This window comes from Anoplolepis gracilipes, unplaced genomic scaffold (assembly GCF_047496725.1).
Source record: "Anoplolepis gracilipes unplaced genomic scaffold, ASM4749672v1 Contig21, whole genome shotgun sequence".
Taxonomy (NCBI): Eukaryota; Metazoa; Arthropoda; class Insecta; order Hymenoptera; family Formicidae; genus Anoplolepis; species Anoplolepis gracilipes.
This window is the reverse complement of record NW_027328671.1, coordinates 454,649-478,322: the sequence shown is the minus strand read 5'-3', so window position 1 is coordinate 478,322 and position 23,674 is coordinate 454,649. Positions and strand designations below refer to the sequence as shown.

At 29.5% G+C, this 23,674-nt stretch overlaps 2 protein-coding genes across 4 annotated transcripts in view; both read left to right on the top strand.

The window, feature by feature from the left end:
• Positions 1-17,560, top strand: part of LOC140675832 (uncharacterized) — a 77,749-nt gene extending 60,189 nt beyond the window's left edge. The window contains exons 1-3 of one of the 3 annotated variants that reach the window (XM_072910445.1): positions 15,544-15,681; positions 16,071-16,750; positions 16,900-17,560. In XM_072910445.1, coding sequence (XP_072766546.1) covers positions 15,651-15,681; positions 16,071-16,750; positions 16,900-17,154 — 966 coding nt within the window. In that variant the 5' untranslated portion in view covers positions 15,544-15,650 and the 3' untranslated portion in view covers positions 17,155-17,560. Of the gene's footprint in view, positions 1-11,150; positions 11,866-15,543; positions 15,682-16,070; positions 16,751-16,899 lie in introns of those variants that run through there. The other 2 variants (XR_012048489.1, XR_012048490.1) reach the window with 2 other exon arrangements.
• Positions 17,561-21,047: 3,487 nt separating this feature from the next.
• Positions 21,048-23,108, top strand: LOC140675831 (uncharacterized). The gene is made up of 3 exons (XM_072910444.1): positions 21,048-21,147; positions 21,589-22,286; positions 22,672-23,108. Exons 1-3 carry the CDS (start codon positions 21,117-21,119, stop codon positions 22,918-22,920), a joined length of 978 nt encoding a protein of 325 aa, XP_072766545.1. The 5' UTR covers positions 21,048-21,116; the 3' UTR covers positions 22,921-23,108.
• Positions 23,109-23,674: the final 566 nt, after the last annotated feature.

Here is a 23,674-nt window from a genome sequence, read left to right as displayed (position 1 = left end):
TGTTAGTAATGACAGAATATTTTTTTTTTTTTCAATAAAAACGTGATTCTCTCTCTCTCTCTCTCTCTCTCTCTCTCAGTCTCTCTCTCTCTTTTTTTCTCTTTCTTTTTTGATTAATAATTCACTTGATATACATTACTTACGGATTGCCTCTTTTTTTCTATACATGTTCTTTGGTATTAAGTGCAGGAGGGAAATTTTTGTGCATGATTTCGTGTAGAAAAGAGGCTAATCTGTATGTTGGACTGTTATAACAGTCAGAAGAATATACAAAAGAAAATAATCTGTTATTTAATATAAAATATTTAACAAGAGATTATATTATAAAATGTGTTACAAAATATATATTATATAAGTAATTTTATACTACACATAAAATTAATTATATATTTTAGAATATATTTACAAATATATTTTACAAAATAGAATACACAATTTATTACAACATATAATTTGTAATTTAATAGTGTACAAAATAATTTATTACACGAAAATGTCCAATATACCTACGTTTAATATAAAATTTATTAGAAGTTTTTAGATCAAACGTAGCTGATAGTCTATCACGATTAAAAGAATTATTAATAAATTTCGATTACGTCTCTCTCAATTAAGAGAATCTGGAATTTTAATTAAATTTTGTGTTATTGTACGTGGTCTTTCAATTTGGTATTTTTCATTTTGGTAATATTTATTGAAGTAATATACACATATACATTTTATTAAAATATCTTTTTATTGAAATTATTAAAACATTAAATTTTATGTGAAATAAAATATGCATTTTAATTCTATATATACGTATATATTACTTCATAATATATGCTAAAGTGGAAAAAATCTTGCAGCTAATAATATCTAATAAATCTATTATTTATTTCGTACTTTTGAGATCCACGATTATGGATCTTGCACGGACTCGAATCAATCGGTCGTTGTACCGTGGCACTGGAAAGTGGATTCAGCCACGTAGTTCCGAAAACTCAATTGTGGATCCAGTTAGCGCCACTGTAGGGCGGGGAAAAAGCGTTCCCTAAAAAACGGTGGCATGACCCCTCTCATTCTTCTCTCTGGTTCAACTAATAAAAACATTTTGATACTCTGTTCCACAGCTCCGTAAAGTTAGCCGAACCACTTTGATTTTTTTATAATTAAAATTAATTAATCGTTTGGAAATCGTGTAGAGATGATCAGAAGTCTAATTAAAACGTTTGGAGGTTCATCCCTTTTTTTTAATTAAATAATTAAAATTTCGATGTATAGTTTGCCGAACATTTTTATTTTTCGTCCAATGGAGTTAAACAAGAGTTTATTCGATGCAGAATCGTTAGGTGGTCACGAATAAATTCTTCACAACGTTTGGAGGTCCATAGTTTATCCGAAAAATGAAAAAAATCATGTGCGGTAAAATTCCAAATTCTTTTAAGGCTCATTCACACTTTGGCAGAAAAACAGAAAGCAGACAGCAAAAGCCAATCAAAACTCGCGTTGGCAATTGGCTGTTGAGTAAAGAATTTCTAATGTTTTTATATGATAATATGATGGATGGAGTTCCGAAAAGCTCAAACCCCCGATTTTGCTGTCATCACGTGTATTTACGTATTTTGATACGCTTATTACGAAAATAATAGTGAAAGTTACCGACAATTTCATTTTCATGGTGAAAACCATAAAAAATTATTTAAAAATGTGACGTCTTTTGGTTTTATTTTATCAAATACTGAAAATTTAGAAAAATGTTTTAGATCAAACAAAAGTTGTAGATCTCTCCGAAATATGCATTTTATGTTCTATTCATTTATACAAGTGATAGTTTTCTAGAAAATCAAACTTAAAGATATATCTCATCACACTACAATATGGGGTGCATCCCGTTTGGACACGTTCAGATTGGATACTGCACGATTGGACACAGCATGATTGGACACTGAACTATTGGACACCGCTTGATTCAAAATTGTACGATACCACATGAGTTTTTAATTTTTTACGCAAAACGAGACCTATAATATACGATTCTACATGGGTTTTCTACAAAATTTTATATTGAAACTTCTACGCAGTACTGTTAACTTTGGTACTTTCCACGCATTCAAATTTTGTTATTTTTTTTATGGGAGCGGGGCGAAGCCCCGCTCCTAATCGTGCGATGTCTAATCGTGCAGTGTCCAATCGTGCAGTGTTCAATTGTTTTCAATTTTTCACGCAAAACGAGGATCGTAGTGTGATGAGATATATTTTTAAGTTTGATTTTCTAGAAAACTATCACTTGTATGGTAAAAATGAATAGAACATAAAATGCATATTTCGGAGAGATCTACAACTTTTGTTTAAAACATTTTTCTAAATTTTCAGTATTTGATAAAACCAAAAGACATTTTTTAACGATTTTTTATGGTTTTCACCATGAAAATGAAATTGTCGGTAACTTTCACTATTATTTTCGTAATCAGCGCATCAAAATACGTAAATATACGTGATAAAAGCAAAATCGGGGATTTGAGCTTTTCGGAACTCCATCCGCTGTCTGCTTTCTGTTTTTCTGCCAAAGTGTGAATGAGTCTTAAAAGAATTTGGAATTTTATCGCACATGATTTTTTTCATTTTTCGGATAAACTATGGACCTCCAAACGTTGTAAAAAATTTATTCGTAACCACCTAACGATTCTGCATCGAATAAACTCTTGTTTAACTCGATTGGACAAAAAATAAAAATGTTCGGCAAACTTTACATCAAAATTTTAATTATTTAATTAAAAAAAGCGATGAACCTCCAAACGTTTTAATTAGACTTCTGATCATCTCCACACGATTTCCAAACGATTAGTTAATTTTAATTATAAAAAAATCAAAGTGGTTCGGCTAACTTTACAGAGCTCTGTTCCACAAGAGCGTGTCGTTCCTAATGTCGTCACTAGATGGTGCATCTGTCTAATACTGAAAATTTAGAAAAATGTTTTAAACAAAAGTTGTAGATCTCTCCGAAATATGCATTTTATGTTCTATTCATTTTTACCATACAAGTGATAGTTTTCTAGAAAATCAAACTTAAAAATATATCTCATCACACTACGATCCTCGTTTTGCGTGAAAAATTCGGTTGGGACCCTCTAGTAAGGGATAGGACAAAGCCGCTAAATGTCGCCATTATTTGAGATCCCGGAAATCGACGGGTTAAGGGGATCCTGGAATGACAGGCGAACTCCGACGGATTTGCGCCCTCTTCTTAGTGGAACTAAAATTGTCGATAATACCGATCGATTATTCTATCACTCTGTCTCTCTCTCTTGCCTTGATCTCACGCACACATAAGGGGATCCTGGAGTGACATACACGAAAATTTCAACTACATTTATCTTTTTTATTAGACTTCCGAACTCATTTCTAAAAGCTCACTAATACTCTCTTATGTTATCCCTATCGAGCCAGCTACATTTGCTGCATGAATAAGCTGCAGAACTTTTACATTAGATAAATATTCTTGTGACCTGACGCAGGAAAGTCATAACAAAATTGTAAATGTTTGATTTTTTATTTGAAATATAGCTGTCACGCATTGTTATTAAAAATACTTTAATCGTAGAAAAGGATTTATCAATCATTTTAAGTAACAAAGATATCGGTTTAAAAAATATTAGCGTTTTATCGGTAAGGTAGGACAGTACGGCATCCCCTTAATATGAGCGCGTTTTTCAAATTAATTCATATTGTTTCTTTAGATAGATTCAGTCTTCGCTCAACGTCAGAAAAGAACGACAAAGCAATTTTAAAGATCTTCGCGAAGAATCCTGGGTGTTCTTTACGAAAAGCCAAATTACTTTTATCGAAAGAGAGTTTAGAAATAAGTTTGAGACAGATATAAAAAATTACTCAAACTATAAAATTTAAATATCTGAATGCATGCCGTAGATAAAATAGATTTATGTTTTTGTATCAGTATCTATATCCAGTACGATTAACATTATCCAACCATTTTTTCCTACGTAATGGAGATCTGGAGAAGTGACACATTTTATATCCATCTTTGCTTGAATTACTACAATTTTTTGCTTCGCAATATTGCATTTTTACTAAATAAATCTAAAAATTGCAAACGTTTACTATAACTAAAAATTGCACAGGTTATTGGTTAGGTTAGCTTAATGCTGGCGAGTTTACCCACTCCTAACCCAAGCTTACCCACTCCCCACTCTTACAAGCGGAAGTATCCCACGAATGGCGGCCGACCAATCCGCAGCTTGCGACCCGTTGTCCTATCCCTTACTAGAGGATCCCTAACATTCGGCTTCTCCGATTCCCTGAACACTTGGCTTCGATGCTTTGAGGTTAAAACAGTAGTGCGATTTCTTGTCTGTGTGCAAAATCACATTAACGGCAATGAGTGAAGCGTATGCTAGCCGCTTCGAAGCGGTGTTCCTCTGTAGCCATCCAAAAGGACCCAAAATGTCGTTCGCAACAGCCAGTCGCTACATGAGCAAGTCAGTATCATTTGTTAAGAAGTGGGTATAACGACGTGAAAAATGTTGACGACCTGCCGGAACGTGGCACGCGTCGCTCAACGTCAGAAAAGAACGACAAAGCGATTTTAAAGATCTTCGCGAAGAATCCTGGGTGTTCTTTACGAAAAGCCAAGTTACTTTTATCGAAAGAGAGTATAGAAATAAGCCTGAACACTATTCGACGTCGATTATGCGATGCCAATTATAGAGGGCGATGCACAAAATTAAAAACCGGATAAACGGATAAAAGTCACATCACATCCGACAAATATGAAGGTCTCTACCCGAGACTATGGCGGAAAATCTCGTCAAAAGTATACCCAAACGGTGTCAGGCCATAATCAACAATGATGGTGATTGGACAACATACTAAAGTAAATGCATTGTAGTGCAATGATTATATTTCAAGGTCATAAGTTTGATTTTAAACAATTTTCTTTTTTTCAGAAGATACGATCGACACGCTCTTGTGGAACATGTATAAATAAAAAAGCATTTAGTCAGTAAAAATGGACACTTCGGCATTCTCTTAAATCTTAAAATGATTTTATAATATTTATATTAAATAAAAAAATATATGTTTTTATGAATCAAAAAGTTATAAACTTATATCATATTTAACTTATATCGTGTTAGTTTAATTCAATATATAGTTATTTTTAAAATGTGTAAAGAAAAAGAAAGAAAATGAAAGACACACAATTCATAAAATTAATTTATTTATTGTATCTTACATTTTTTGATAAATATATAAATATGATTTTGAAACAGAAAATGGCATTTTCAAAATGCAAAACTTATTATAGAAGCTACTATTTTTTATAGTTAATAGTATTCAAAAATCAAATATCTAAATGTTTCAGTAAAAATAAAAATTTTTCATAACATAAATATGAGTAAAATTATCGAGTATTAATACTTTATTAAAGTTACAACTTTTGCATTTGTCAACAATTCATTGTATTTATTTAATATTATTTATTAAGTTCTACGAAAAAAAAATTACAACATATCAATAATCATATTTTAAACATATCAAAAAATCCATTTATAAATGAAAATGGTGTTAAAATTCTAAAATAATTCTAGGCGCATAGTTATGAATCTATCCATAATTGAAACAAAATACATATTATATATTTCAAATTCAATATTTTGCGCGTTATTACGATCAAATCCGATTTTGTTGGTACGGTACGGATATGGAATAGATATGTATAAATGGACCTTTAAGATGAGCCAGACGCTGATGATAGTGCGTCAGTTCTAAAATTAAATTTTCTATGAAACTGATGTGCATAAAGTACGAATATTATTTATTGTTAGTCTTTATACCAAACTAAATCAATTTCAATTCGAGAGTCTAAATCGACCTCTCTTTAACCTTCTGTCAAAGCATAGGCGAGGCAAAGTCACTGAATCGGGAATCAAATGCAAGTTTTTCTCTTTCTGAGCGATTGTTCTTATCACTGACGAACTATACAGACCCATAGACGTATAATAAATAGACTGCGTGTTTGGCTGCAAAAGTGTACAAAATTTAGAAAGAGAAAGATGCTTTGAACACCAATGCTCTCTTTGTCTAACAATGCTGGAGTGAGGATAGAAATAGGGGTAGAAATTTAATATGGCCGCGGTTTTGACAGTTTGTTTGACAGCATTCTACCCCTACTTCTATCTCCACTCTAGCATTGTTAGACAAAAAGAGCATTGGTGTTCAAAGCATCTTTCTCTTTCTAAAATTTGTACATCCTTAAAGCTGAAAACAAAGGACTGCGCAGTCTATTTATTATACGTCTATGTACAGACCTCTTAGCCCCTAATACTTCTTATTTTATTTACAAATATTATTAGGTGTCATTATTGCATTAATAATAACATCATCTTACAACCGGTGTAAACTAACAAGTATCTTTTTTGTCGATCATCCTTCAATATGTCCCAGATTCACTCCATTAATATAAATTCAATACAGTTTTAATTTTACCTTTACAAGATTTCAAAACAGCACATGTGTAAAGAGATAAAAAAAATGCCTGTACATTCTACTTTGTCTCACTATTCGCTGGCATCAGTTCAGCAACGATATGTTCTATCTATTTATATTGTATCTATGAAATTGTTTCATCATCTCGTCCAAAGGAAAATATGAGGAGTATGAGAGCAGCCAATTTAAGTTTTTGCACATAAGATATGCATCAACGCGTCATGCGGGGCAAGAAGCGATGCGATAACCAATCGATTTGCAGCTTATTTGTAAAAGTAAAAGATGATTAGCTAGCGCGTAGCTTCTTGTCACGCGTAACGGGTTTGACGTGTCCTCTGGTTATTTTTCGTAAAAGAATCTTTTAATATTGACGCTCAATGTTCATTTTTATTATCAGAAGATATCACGTGACTAAAATTAAAAAATCAATAAAAAATAAATACTAATTTATTTTTAGTTAAATGATGTCTTTTGACGCTAAAAATGTCATCATCATGATGGATATCAATTATATGTGAACAATGATATTATTAAAATATTTTGTTAAATATTAAATTAAATATTTTAAATTTTTAATGAAATAAAAAAAATGTATAAAAAATAATACATTAAAATTTAACAAGAAATATTTGTATATTAAATATTATTATTAGAATATTTTTACGTATGTAAAATAGAGAAATCACTTCTATCAGAAAAACCTGAGGCCGGATTTAGGCCTTGGCGGAAAAGCAAAAAGCAGAAAAGCAGATGCCAATCGTGAACTTATGCTGAAAGTAAGCAGTACAACGGAAAACTTTTCTGTGGAGTTCTGATTGGCTTCTGCTTTTCTGCTTTCTGCTTTTTTGCCAAGGTGTGAATTCTCCCTGAGAGTAGCCATTCTAAGATGTTTAAATCCTCGTACACTAGCGCCTCTATATTATTTTAACAGTTACTTAAACTCATAGATTTATTATATATAGACCGCTGATTTGGTAAAAGAGATGTCCCAAAAATAAAAAGAGATAACATGCTTTGAGACCTCTTCTTCCTTGTCTCTCAGTACCTGAAGTAGCGATATTCTACCAATCAACGCAGCTCGTTTATTTTACTCCTCCCCTTTTAGACAAAGATAGGACAGTGTTCAAAGCAGTGTGTCTCTTTTTATTTTTGGGACGCTGCTACACAAAGGAAAGATAGGGAATCAGCGGTCTATATATAATAAGTCTATGCTTAAACTACATGGTCATATCTACTTTTGTCAAGAGAAATCCATAATATTGTGGCTCAGGAAATGGGAATTTATATGATATATACGTATGTGCAATAAGATAAATTTTCTTTCTAATACACTGCAGAAGTTATCTGCAATAAATTATTTTCTCTTGTTTTTTATTGTTTTTGCAAAACAACAAAAATATGAAGTATATGAAGCAAAAATCAAATTATGCTCTTAATTTATAGCAAATTCAGTTGGATGCGCTCTGATAGTGTGTATATTAAAGACTGTTATAGATATAAATAAATGGTCGTATAAAAATTACAATAATATAAATAATTAAAGCAATAAAATAATTAATACTACGAATAATATTATTTGTATTAAATATATATACAAAAAACATAATACATATACATTTCTTTTTAATTTAATAAATTCAATATTTTTATTGTTTTCAAGAAAGCAAAGAAAATTTTTTTTAAATGATAAGAATATGATGAAACACTTTTTTAGAAACATTTAATTTAAAATTGAAAGTAAAGTATCATAAAAAATTAGAATATTAAAATATCTTTAATTACATATTCAAATTATATATCCCTCTACAACATAATGTAGAGAAATATATAATGGCAGAACAGTTTAAAAGTATATGTAAAGATAAAAGATTGATCGTATATAAAATAAAATAAAAAGATGTGTTTCGGCAGGTTTTAAGTTAAAGCTAACTTATATTACGCTTATCAATTTTATTTTACGTTATTTAATATAATAAATAACATTTTATCTATTTGTTAATAATATTACTATTTTCCGCTTATTGATTTATCAGATATATTAACTCAAAAACTTATAAAGAAGAAAAAATTAATTAAAGCTGTACGAGCAAAAATTGTGTAATATTATCACCGTTTCTCTTTCTAAAACGCCGTAGATTGTGTGCGTGTCAAACGCACTTTGCCGCTTATAAAATCATTACAATGACCTTGGGTCAATAAACGCACTCCTTTGTATCGGTCATTCAGGTATTTTATATTTCAATTGTAACACGATTCGCGCATCGAGCCTTACGATGTTATATATTACGAGATATGCGTAATCTATTTTAAAATATAATAATCTCGATTTTAATATTATATTTACATATATTTTTACAAAACATCTTATTTTTTAGAAATAGTATATATATATATATATATATATATATATATATATATATATGCGTCTACGTGTAATATTCTAATATAAATATTATATAATTAAAATATTATTATAATTTATTATTAATGACATTAAGTGTGTGTATGTTTCCTAAACAGCAATTATACATTTTTATATAAATTAATTCAATTCAAATGTATAAAAGTAGTATATAAAAGTATTATATCGGTAACAGGCTCGTTTATTGGACGTTTATAAAAATGTATTGACATCGATAATGGACATTTTGAACACATATTAAAATAAATAATTAATAGGTATTATAATAAAATAAATCATATTAAGATTTACTGATCATGTCATTGTTATTCTAGTGTGATTTTGGATTATAAAATTATTTGAAAGTTACGTTGTTATACATGATTAAATTTCTTTCAAAAAATTTCTTTTTGTGTCATGATGGGTCGCTCAGCAACACCTTTTTACAATTTTTCATTTTCTCAACTACTTTTTTAATAACAAATAGCAAGCTTTTTGTTTCTATAAGGTCCTTAGAACATCGATAAAAAATATAAACATTTATTAATTGTTAATTGCAAAAATACATTATATAAACAAATAATTAAATTTAGTACTTTTTCACGGAGAAATGCATTTTCTACTAATCTATTATAAAAATCAATAAGCCAATTTTTTAACGATTTTAGTATACTGTAAAGTATTTTTCAGAATATTTTCAGAGTTTTCTGCTGTGTTGTTTTTGTTATTAAGTCTGTCCTTTTTTATAAAAAATATAAAATACAATATTTTTTATTCCAAATCCAAACTAACAATTGTAATTTCTTAAAACTTTTTTCTTGAGGATTTTTTTGCGTCGCAGAATCCAAATATAAAAAATTTTCAAATTTCGAAAATTAAATATAGTAGATCAAATATTGTGGAAGTAAAATTTCGAAAATTCCTTTAAGTGCTTATTGTTTTGAATCTCATTTTCTGGGGATTATTTAGATCGCTGAAATTTTTTTACTTGGAATCTAAAGTAAAAAATGTATAATTTTCAAAATTTAAAATGACAAAGCCAATATGGTACACGGGAATATCCAAAAATAGTTTAATTTTTTTTAATTCGCCTTCTAAGGATTTTCTCGGTCACTGAATGTGAATCTGAAATAAAAAAAATTATAATTTTCAAAATTCAAGGTACGAAACCAATGTGGCAGCCCCGAATACATAAAAAATGGTTTTAAAAAATGTTTTTAAATCGATAATTTTGACCTCAGATTCGGTTTCAGCGATCAAAAAAATTTCTAGAAAATAAATTTGCAAAAATTTTTGGTGCAAAGAAAAATATGACTGAAAGGGTTAAAAAAATCAATGATTTTGATTTTTTTCTCCAAATTCATCTCGTTTGTATCTCTCTTTTTGAACTTGTTCTCTAACCATTTTTTCATAAAAATAATGAAGGTATTGAGATGTAAAAATTACTGGGATACCTTATATAATACTCACTGGATATTTTGTCTGCCATATTGGATCCGCCATCTTGAATTTTGAAAATCTGACAACGGATTCGTAATCAGAGACCCCAAAAACCCTTACATACCAAATTTTATAAAATACTGACAATTAGAAAAATTCGTGACTCAAAGGGTTAATCTGTGTTCAGTTTTGTGAAAAAGACTAATTTTAAGCTGAGATAATTATATAATAATTGCGAATCGTTATTTGTCATTTTTAAATAAAAACAATATGTTACTAATCCGAGAATGCATGTTGGGATTTGGAGCTATTTTTATAAATAACAAACTGAATATTAGCATAAATTTTTTAAATTGATAATCAGCAACTCAAACAGTTTTATATCTTTTATATCTTGTTTTATATATTCATAATTTGTTAATGCTTCAAAACTTAATGTTGTATGTATACGATATTCCTACGATGGCCGACATAAAATCAAAGTAAAACTTCAGTAAATGGACGCCGCCTCAATGATCTTGACCTTGACATATGTTGTCAAGACTGTCCTGAATATCCTCCAGTTTTAGGCGGCACTCGTTATTTATTAAAAAGTTATAAACAAAAAAGTATTTTAAATAACGTAATTTTTTTGATACTATGTATATTTAATAAAGCGTATTTAACAGATTCATTTATTTTATGTGTAGTAAACTGAAAGTCTAGGCAAGGAAAAGATTGTCTTAAAAAAACTAACTTAATCCAACTTATTTCGAAGAAGGGTGACTTTTAATTTTTTTCATCTTTACAAAATGGATTATGTTAGATTATTTATTTTTTTTAGGAAAGTGGTGCAAAGGGGAAGACTCTGCCGCTCGCCATTCACACGTTTGATTAACATTATACAACATATACGTATACATAAATAAACTAATCTATTAAGGATGTATGGGAGATACAATCGGAGACAAAAGTACCCGAAATTCGGAAATAACAAATATTTGCATTTTGCAAGTCTTAAATAAAGTCATAAGTAACCGAAAGGATAATGACAGCTCTAAGTTTTAATTTAGAAGTATAATTTTTTCATTTTGACTTTTTTTTGTATTTGTTGATATTGTTATTTATGAAATAAAATTTTTGAGAGTGAATATTCCCTGAATTCAACTGGACAAAATAAATCTTTGAAATCAGAAATAAAGTTAATGATTGTTGTAAAGTAATGAATTATGTTTAAATATTGATAAAAATGGAAGTATACATTGTATTTATAACAATTATGACTATAAAATGTTATTATTTTGATAATTGAGTGCTCTTTGAAAAGTATTAAACATGACAACACTGTCGCTTTTCATAAGTTGGCAGTTTTGCGCGCTGTCAAACTGTCAATCTCACATGTCAAAGAAGGTGCCAATTCACGCTGTACATAATTAGAGGCTATCTATAGCTAAAAATTTTGCACGCATCATTATGTCAAAAATAACGTATCGTTGGAAAGTAAAAATAGTGTCTAAAAAAATTTATGAAAAAAGAATTGCTCAACGAATTAACTAATTAATAATAATAAATAAATAAATAATAATAAACAGTAATAAATTGGAAAAATTAATATAATACATATTTTGTATATATATATTTATAATAAAAATATTTCAAAATACTTAAAAGTAAATATTTTTTTGTTAATATTAACTTTCTGTACAACGTTTAATTTTAATACTACATGATATGATATATATGTATATCTAAAGTTTGAAATCTTATTTTTCTCTTTAAAATTTGTTGGTCTAATTTTTTTAACACTATGCATATAAATTTTGTGATATACATATATCTATATAGAGTTTCAGCTGTTTCCATCGTTGCCGCACTTCTGCAATCAACATCAGAGAAATCAGAGGAATGGCCAGAATTTCAATAAATTTAAATAATTTTAATCACTTAAATTATTATTTTCTTCTAAATGATTTAGTGAAACTTAATGTAGTTTTGCAAAAGTGTTCTTTGAAGTTTCAATTATACATGTAAAGCATTTGAAATACATGGTACCATTTTTTCGATATTTTTAACGATAATACAATCGATTACGGTAACAAATCTTTTAAAATATGTAAAAATAGCGAAATTTTAATTGCAATAACTTTTAAACGAGTTAGTGGATTAAAGCCAAATTTTAACAGTAGCTTTAGTATCAAAATGGAAACGATCTGTATAATTTTCATGAATTTTGTACCATTTTGAGAAGCCTCCTATACATCCTTAAGATAATAAATCCAATGGCGGAGTTTCTTCCTCTGCAGCCCCCCTCCGAAAAAATAACTTAATACAACTTATCTTTATAGAGATAAAGAAAAATAAAAATTTATTCTCTTCGGAAATAGATTGGATTAGGTTAGTTTTTTTCTCGGGATAAGAGCCCCTCCCTCACTTACGCGTTTGATTTATTATACGTACATATATAAAAAATCTGCTAAGAATTCATTTTATAAACTGTACGTAATGAAACTACATAATGTCTGAAAGTTGATTAATGATCAACGACGATCAACTTAAAACCTTTTGGAGAATATTGAAGAAAGTGGCCTTGATATATATCAATGTCAAGGTCAATATCATTGGAATTAGGTCCGTTTTTCTAAAGTTTTACCAAAATCAATATGCGATGAGCTTCAAAGTTGCAATCAAACATATTGATATTTTATAATTAATACAATCTTTCTTTGTCTAAATATACTTTTATTTTAAAACAGTGAGGAAAGGGAAAGAAAAGATTCTGACAAAACAATTCCTCTTTTCCCTTTTATTGACAATTTTTCTAATAAAGCAATAAGAAAATTTATTATATTATTATTATTTTACATTAAAATAACATGCAATTATATTGTTTTTTTTTGTATTGTCAGTATAGCACAAATGATATTGGCTTATTTTAATCTTCAGTACATAGTAGTACTGAACACTGACCTCAATAGAACAATAGAAGAAGCGGCTGAAAACAGGATGTTATTATTCCATTCGTTCTTTTCGTTGCTCTGTCAATCATATCACTAGAAGTAAATGGGTATAACACATATATATATATATATATATATATATATTTAAACAACGCTGCGCACTTGATGCCACGCGCAATATAAGAGCGGGACTTCAGGATTTAAAACCGGAGTTATCCACTGGCAGCGGTGAGATCGTCGACTGCTTATCTTAGGTTAGTTAGGTCCATTCAATTAAGATTCATCATTGTTTATTAGCGGTGTCGCCAAAAATTCGTAGAGGGCAGATTAAAATCTAATGCGCGAAAATCCAAATACGTCGTCTTTTTTTCTTCACGTGATCTTGTGATATTTAAAACTCTTGTCGAAACCGCATGCAAAATTAATTCTTATATATATATATATATATATATATATATATATATATATATATATCGTAGAATTAGCGTCTACATATTTTATAAACACGAGCCCAGATTTTTTTTGGTGGAATATTGGATGAGAAAGAAAAATTGATCGTACCAACTTATACAACATCAGTAACGCTGATCCTGATAAGTTAAAGTTTAAATAGTTTGGCACACGACTATTTTATGCATATTGAAAAGGTAATATGTATTAATAAGTTACATTAATATTCGATGGCATTAGCACGTATAAAAGGGGGTGTAAAGAGATTAACAATAGGATTTGTAGAGAATAGAGAAAGTATATATTTTTACAAATAAATATATAATCTTTTTATATTTAATTTTGCAAGATTTATCTATTAGATTATAATAATCTGATCTTGAAACGCAGCTTTGGGACTTAAATTAGTAACATATTGCTTTTATTTAAAAATGACAAATAACGATTCGCAATTATTATATAATCATCTCAGCTTAAAATTAGTCTTTTTCACAAAACAACACAGATTAACCCTTTGAGTCACGAATTTTTCTAATTGTCAGTATTTTATAAAATTTGGTATATAAGGGTTTTTGGGGTCGCTGATTACAAATCCGTTATTAGATTTTCAAAATTCAAAATGGCGGATCCAATATGGCAAACAAAATTTTACTTCCGCCATATTGGATCCCTGTATTAAATTTTGGAAATTAAATTTTTTTTCCTTTAGATTCAGATTCTGCGATCTAAAAAAACTTTCAGAGAAAAAATTTAAAAAAGAATACAACTGTTACTTTCAATTTAGAACAGAAAATATTGTTTTTTATATATTTTTTATCAAAAAAAAGAGGATTTAACAAAACAAACACGGTGGAAAATTCTAAAAAAATTCTGAAAAATACTTTAGAGTGTACTAAGATTATAAAAAAATTGCCGTATTTATTGTCATAATAGATTAGTAGAAAATGCATTTTTTCGTAAAAAAGTACTAATTTTGACTGTTTGTTTATATATGGTATTTTTGCAATTAACAATTAATGATCGTATTTTTTTTACACTTATTGATGTTCTAGAGACCCTGTAGAAACAAAAAATCCGGTATTTGTTAATAAAAAAGTAGTTAAAACAATAAAAAACTACGAAAAAAAAGTTGGATCTCTGGGTGACCCGCTGTGACTCGAAGGGTTAAACAGATTATGCATTATAATTAAAACTGTGATATTCTGTTATTATCGCAAGGTATATATTTTTGCACCGTTTGTACTAATTAAACAATGTCATCAAAATTAACTACGATATACAAAGTGTTCCGTGAGAAAACTCATAAACTTTTAAAATGTATTATAGAATGCATTCTAATAATAAGCAAAAAATTTTACATACATTAGTTAGTAATTGAGTTTATAATAATTAATTATTAATTTATGAGTTGAAGTAAAAATTTGTCTGGTAAAATTAAAATTTTTGTTTTTATGAATTTTCATACAATATAAAATTTTTGTGGTACAGTCACTAAAAAAATTACAGTTTGTTATAAAAATATTAATGATTTTGTGATTAAATTATAATTACAGGACAACTCTTTACCTCAATTTACAAATTAATTATTAATTTTATATTAAAAAAATTAAAAATGCTTTGCGCGATATCAAATTCATGAATCTCGAAATGCATTAGATTTATTAACTTGTAACTGACCTAGCCAATTCCTCCTTAATTTTTTATCCGCTACTCTATTTTCTCTCTCTCTCTGTCGAATTAAAAAAATTTTTTTTTTTAAATATTAGTCTTTGTTTAATAAACGCTTTATTTTCCCGTGACAAACGGAGAACGGCTTCGAATAAATTGGAGCTCGTTAGTCGTAAGAAGAGGTCAGTAGTGCAGTTTAGCCGCTCGTATAAGAGCAGCCCGTACATCAGTAACTCCATTAAAGTGGATCAACGTTGCACGGTGTCACGATGAACGTGGTAGTAATACCGTTCTTCTTAGGTGAGAATTTCGAATTGTCGTCGCCAGCTCGTGGTGTAGCTGACTCAGAACCGACTCCAATTGGAATCGTTCGCCGCTTCTCGCGATTCTTGCGATCGATTCTTAATTTGTTTCAAATGACATTATCTTTCGTAAGTACCAGGATCAATACCGGATCGATACCGGCAAGTCGAGTTCGCGAAATTGAACGATCGCGTAATGTAGCGAGCACTTACCGGAAACCGTGAAAGAACCTTAAGCTGCGAGAGTTAATAGAGACATTTAACCGTCATTGACGTCATACTCGCCACTCTAATCAAGCTCCATTCAAGCTCTTAACCGGCCGGCTATTCAAACCGGCTATTCTCGCGGGCAATGATACGATGATGCTTCTTTTCTTTTTCCCCCAGCCGCGCATCTCACTGCCGATGAGACGTGGGCGCATGGACCAAAGTACACGTTTCAGGTTCAGGTGAACTGCACCGCGATCCCGGAGGAGGGCGTTTACGGTAGTATACGGCTGAATTTGGAATCGAAGTTGATCTGCCAGCCGTTGAAGAGTGGCCACTCGTTGAGCTGTCATTTCGAGGACTCGAAGGCGAACAGCTTCGTGGTAGATAGTCTGGACCCTTTGGAACTGGCGACGCCAACTGGAGAAGTGAACCGACAGCCGGCCTATGAGATCAACGAGGATCAATTTGAGATCAAGTTCAACAACCGAGGACTGGACGATCTTGTAGTGAACGAGAACATTCAGCCGCGCGAGCTCGACATGATCAGGATGATCGTGGGTCAGTTGAGCGTGGGCGCCACCCTCGACGGCGTCGGCAACGACGTGACATTCGATGCGATGGAGAACTTCACTCAGGGCGAGTGCTATACGACTTTTAAGATCGACAAGAAGTTTCTCGATCGTTCATTGTACACGAAACGGCCAGGTTACGCACTCAGGCCAGTCTTTGGATTGAAGGAAGGCAAACTCGTACAAATACGAAAGATCAGGAATCTGTACATGTGCGCGCATAAGGTGCCTTACTTCTTCGGCAGCGCCGACAGCTTCCGAGAAGAGAGCGACATTGTGTCTGACGCAGTAAGGGCCGGCTACATATCTTTACAATTTTTTTATATTTTCCTCTTTGCCCACAATTACAATATACATAAAAATGTGTAATAGTGTGCAAAACTGTGCAGTAATCGATTCTAATAATTATTATCACGTTCTCTCTTTTTTTGTCACAGAGCCTGTCGGATGGACACATGATCATAACGTCGACAGAATTCATATCCGGTACATCGAACGTGATAACGACGAGCAAAATAACCGAAGCGGTGGTGACGACTCTTTATGAGAACGTACGACTCAGGCTTGAGTCGATCCAACCCGCGGAGAGCGAACCGCCAGCTGTGAAGGAAGCTGAATCTGCTAGTATCTTCATAGGCAGATGGTTAATAAACGATTCGTCCGAGGAAGATAACATACATACCGATAATTAACAGACTGAGAACAGTTGCGTTATCCGTGCACGAACGACGTGTGTGAAACAAGAAATTGAGAAATTCTTCCGTTGCAAAGTGTGACTTATCTTAATTTGATTAATCTATCTCTATTTATCGTGCAAATTAGAGCTGTATCGAGATAGCAGCGATACGGTTTCGTGTTTAATAAATTGCAAAAATTATCCTGTGTGTGTGAATGATATCCGCGATAATTATAAATTAAATCAAACTGTAAAACTGTTATAATTTTAATTAATAAGAAAAAAAAGTGTTGTTACGAAAGTGCTATATTTTAATGTGCAAGAGTGTACAGTGATAACAAAGTCTTGTTAGTTGTATAATATTGTAAAAGCGGTTGACTTTTTATGAAAAAAATAAAAGGTTATATATTATACTTATAAATTGTATTTATATTTTTATAAATTGCATTTACATTTTTTTCTTAGAAATTAATATTACAGTACATGTAAGTAATTCAAGTCCATTTAAACTCGATTTTAAATTATTAGAAAATTTCAAGTACACACAGATAATACGATCCATCATCAATCATCATAACTATACTGAATTTATCTATTTTTAAGGTCAATCAGATTACATAATTAAATAATTTATATTATTATATTTATATATCCTTATTGTAAAAGCGTACGCAAAAGTTCCTTATTTCTCAAAACTTTTGTTTTTTGGACTTGTATCACTTGACATCTTATATAGATTATAGTAAAGACAAAAAAAATTTTGCGTTAATTAATATTTTAATAAATATGATATAATACAAAACATAATTATATAATATAAAATATAATAATATATTTTTCTATATATATTTATTTATTATAACAGAACGAAATGTGCGTGTGTATTAATTTTTTATAAAAGAATCGCTTCCCTATAACATTAATTTATTATACTTAATTATTTTTAATTATTAGTTTTTTTCACTCTTTAACGCAATTCAACACACATATACACATTGTAATTACATCATATATAATATATGTCAAAAGGAAAATAATCTGTGAGATGTAAATTAATATTAACATTTACCGGAAATTGTTGACTATTAACAAAGTATTTAATTAAATGTGTTTATTACAGAAAAATTGCGAGTTAAATTACTTATATCTATCAAATAATTTTCAATTATGTTTATTCAAACTTAAGAGGTTTTTAGATAGCTAAATGTAAATTCGATGTTAAAATTGACAATTTTAAAGTAGCGGAAATAATATATGAATGTCTAAATTAAAATTCATTTGAAAAGCTTTGCACAAATTTAATACATTTTGAATTTTTACATTCTAACATTAGATTTTTATAACAAATCTTAAATTTGAATAAATATAATTAAAAACTATTTGGTAAATATAATTCAATATAATTAGCAACTTTTTCGCTATAGACTTCACACTCCATTATGAATATCTTAATAGTTGACACATTTCTTTTAAGGCTTAAAAGTTTTAACAACATATTTAATTTTAATTGCAATAAAACTTCTCCAACTTGTCACATCGTAGCTGTAATATGACAAAATACACATTTAAAATAATCTTTTTTGTAATTTTAACTGCAAATTTTTCAAAATTGTGACATGATAAAGCAATTAAAAAGAGAAAATCGTAATTAGTGTCGAAAAACTATTAGAAATAATTAGTCTTGTTCCTTGTATTAAAAAAAAAGTTATTTTTTGTTACAATGTATACATGTATATAGACATTTTTCAGGAAAAATTATTATAAGGATATACGAGATATGATTATAAAATAACCAAAATAAAAGCTGTATAAAATTATACAACAATCCTAATGGTAAACTTAATTTATTTAATTAAAAATTTATTTTTCCGACATCGATACAGCGTTGTATGTAATTGATTTCTGGAGGCTCTCTTTCAGAATCGCTTCAAACACCTTTGTCGTAACCGCTCAATTGCTAGAATGCTCTGAATAAATAGTCAGTTCTTTTCATTGGAATTTTCAAAAAATTTTTAGAAATTTTTAGAAGTAGAGTGCCAAACTGAGAACATTTTCCATTTAATCAAAATTTTTATACAAAATGTTGGAAATCGTGTCTTTAGAGACAGTCAAATTTTTTGTTAACGTTCTTCACAGTCACATTCACATCAATTTCAGTAATTTACATATTTTATCAATATCTGATGTCGAAGTTGTTTTCAAATGTCTTGTTGTCTATATCTTTGCAACTAAATCTTCTAAATTATTCAAAAATTTATGTAAAAATTTACCCAATAAATAATAATTCTGCAAAACTTTTCAAAAAAAGTGAAATATTAAACATTTTGTGCGTTTGTATTGCATTTTTCCCAAATTTTATATAATATTTGATATACGTTCTTTACTTCATTATATTTTCGTGGAGACATAAAATTTTTATTGATATTTTCAATCGACATATTTCATAACGCGTACATTTGATGATAATAATTATAGTTGATATATCTTAAACTAAGTAAGTAGTGCTACTACTGATAATTGGCATTCACACAAAAATATAAAAAAATTAATTTATAGCCAGCTAGTTATTTTATAACCAGATCAGACATTTTTTCTATTATAATTATCTATTGTAAATTATTAATCTCTCAAAAATATACATGATTTAACTATTTTATTTTGCATAACGTTTTGACGTGTCCAAGAAATAATAATAATATTCTTAATATTTTTTGTATATTTTCGTCGATGTAGACATCGGACATAACTAGCATGTAATATCTGTATATATAATAATATGAATTTTAAGTCATATATAAAAAATATTATTAATATATCAATATTAAAAAAGAAATAATCTTCTTATCAAGAAGATTGAGCTAAAAGTTTCGACTTAATATAAAAAAGCAAAAGTGCAATAGGGAGTTTGCATAAAAAAAAATACATTTTTTTATATATGTAATTTAAATATATATTATTATAAATTTATTTATAAGAAAATTTTAAATTTTAATCAATGGAAAGGTATTAAAAAATTAAGTTAAAATTTAATATAATTTAAATTGTGAGAAAAGGATTTTGATTAGTTGGAGTGCGTGACGTCACAGTGCAATAGTTTCAAACGTTTGTTTTCTGTATTCTGTATTGCAATATTCGGTCATTCTTGATCTCGAGGTACAAAGAAAAACAATTTATTGGGTGTTTTAATTGTTGTACTTTTACATAGAGGTACAAAACAGGTTTTATACTTGTTACTTTTGCCCATTTTTACAATAACTGGATATTTTAATAAATAAAAATAGTGTTGTCACTGTATATATTGGTTAGGTTTGAGGAGACGCTATTTCACACTATTTAGCGCTATTAGCGTCTCCCCGAATGCAGATATTGCACTATAATGTCACATCGCGTCCGGGAGGACTCGGTCGCTGCCGGATCGTATTCGACAATTTCAAATAATGTAATTTTTATTATTGATTTTCTCGCTTAATTTGCATTAAAAAATACGAAAAATATAATTACATTTAAAACTATATATAAATTATAAAATGCAATTGTTTTTCAAAATCGTGCAAACTCTCTATTATCGTCGATATATTTCTTAAAATATATGATAAGGTTGATAAAATATAATATTATTTTGATAAAAAATTTTTATTAAATTTTTAAAAATATATATAAAAAATATCCGTTAACAAACTTAACATACACGAATGAAGATGCAACGAACAGTAAATTTATCAATTACGTCTAAACCTTGCTGACACTTGTGAAATGATCATGATTATGGAATTGTCAAAGTCTTAAGTATGAAGGCAACGCAATCACACAACTAATACAGAAGATATCTGTAAGAGAATCTGTAGACGGAAATATCTAGACGGAAATGATACAGGACAATTATTTTCAAGGAGACGGATTATAAATCAAGTTATCCATCTCATATAAAGAGAAGACGGACGGCAGACAGAAGCATCAGTCAAAGAAAAGGTATTGACTATGTTGGTGACAATTCTACCATTTTTTTTAGGTACGTTCTTAACATTTATGTTAATCACTATGAACTACTGTGAATCACTAATATCTATTCTTTGCTTAATGGAGATAAAATAATATTTTAAATTCATAACTCATTTATTTCTATCTTTTGTTTACACACTTTTATCTTGCAAAATTTAACGTTTTTTTTGTGCTAATTTTGTTTATGTCAATATCATTATTTTATTAACTAATCTGTATTATCAACCTTTATTTTTTGCATATATATATATATAATTATTTTTAAACATTTGAAAGATTACCATCTTAATTGTAAAATCTTAAGTTTTTCTCTTTCTAATTTTTGCAATATTTAATATTATTAAATCTATAATAAATATAATGTTTATCAAAGCTCATCTCTAATAATTGCAATCGTCTTTTATCAATTGTGATCTTATATCTCCACTAATTATCTTTTATCATTTCATAGCCGCAAACGTCGCCGTCGATGATCAACAGTCAAAATGGACGATGTATGGTCCAGAATGCACTTATGACGTTCTCGTAAATATGTCCTTGAGTAATATTGTCCGCGAGAACGATAATTTCTGTTCTATAATTGCCACCGAACTTAAATGCCGACCCAAGGGACACGATACTCTCAACTGCCACTTTCAGAACTCCCAGATCAAACGTCCCGATCCGAAGAACAATCGATGTTCAAACGCGAGAGACTTTGTGCCTACGAGATATAAATTCGTGGGCGAGGAACCCTTTGAAATCAGATTTAATCCGAGAGGTATCGAGAACTTAGTGGTGTACAGAACGATTCCCAGATGGAGACTCGACATGATTAAGGTTATAGTCAGTCAGCTGAATATCGGGTTCGAAATGCAAGAACGTCGCAACAGGTTCACTATAATGGAAAATTCAACAGTGGGTCACTGTGAGGTCGATGTTAAAGTTACCCGTGGAGGTCCAGATTCTGAGGAGAATGATGATTCTGATGAGAAGAGCGATAATTTCGAGATCGGATTTCTGCCAAGTGATGACCTCGCGCATCCTGTAGTTGAAAGGGTTCGAGTGGAAAAAACGCGACAGCCAAAGAAATGTCCACGAAGGACAATATATTTTTTCGGAAATCATGAGGATTACAGTCGTGATGACGGAGAAATTTATATGGATATGGTACGATAATTGACAGAAAATTTTTTCTAGAGTATAATTGTATCCAACATAAAGCACAAACAGTATAAGATGTAAATGTCATTAATGTTTTTTCTTTTTTTCAATATTTATTTTATTGAAAATCTTTCAAAGCTGTTCTTTGATATCTTAAATAAAATAATTTACTTTTTAAAAATCCAAAATTTCTTTGAAAATCTAATATTACAATTGAATGATTTACTTAAAAAAAAAACTTCTTTAACAATACCCCTAGTAAATACAAAGCAACAGTAACGTAATATCAATGTTATAATTTTTCACTCACCAATATAACTGTTAAAGCACATTACATTGTCGCCACAATACACATGTTTCACTTAAATCTCTCTCTTCTCTTTTGTTTTAGACTACTTCCGCGAGTTTCATTACAATCTCAAAGGACAAATTTATATCCTATACGATATCAGAGGGTATAATGAAAACAGCGAACAAATCCCGAATTATGCGACCTCACCAGAATATAAGTCTAAAATTGAAGCGAATAGATCTTGCCCAATCTTCAGTACCAGAGATACCAAATCCAGCCTCAACAAGTTTATTCGCCTTCTCAAATCTGAAAGCCATTCCGGAAGACGTAGAAAATTCGTCATATTAAAAAAATCTCGGAAATCGTGTATTAAAATACGTACGAAAATTAGTGACCTAAAATAAGATACTAATCAGTTAAATAAACAACATATTGTAATAGTAACATTTCCGTTTTTTGTGATTAGAGATATCGCCGAGATAGCGTCGATTATTAAATGATATGTAAGGATAAATAAAATTATATTATCAAATGCATTTATGATCAGATTATTAAACGCGATAATATAATAAAAGACTGACTAACGCACATTTCTTGGAGATTTGTTAAGCGCTGCATAAGTCTCGTTACGCACGAGTCTTAAATGAAATTAAATTACATAATTCTCTTCGTAGCAAACACAATCACTGGTAGTAAGGCGAACAGTGCTTAGCAAGAAGCAGCGCCCCTTCTAGAGAACTTCAATTTTATTTCATACAGTGTCATAAAATAATTTAGTTAGCTTAAATATATACATATATATATATATATATATATATATATATATATATACACACACATATATATATATACAGGGTGTAACTAAAAAAACATATATGGCATATAATGACGGATGCTTTGGACAATTTGGAGACGATTTTTCCTTAGCAAAAATGTTGAGAAATCAATAATTTTAGAGTTATAAGTTATTTAAAATGGGTTTCTCGCAAATTAAATATTTTAGAGTTAAAAGACTAACATATTTACATTCTTCAGTTAATTTCAGGTATAGTTTACCTAAATAAAATTTTTATTTGAGGCTTAGTTAAAAAGATATGTAATG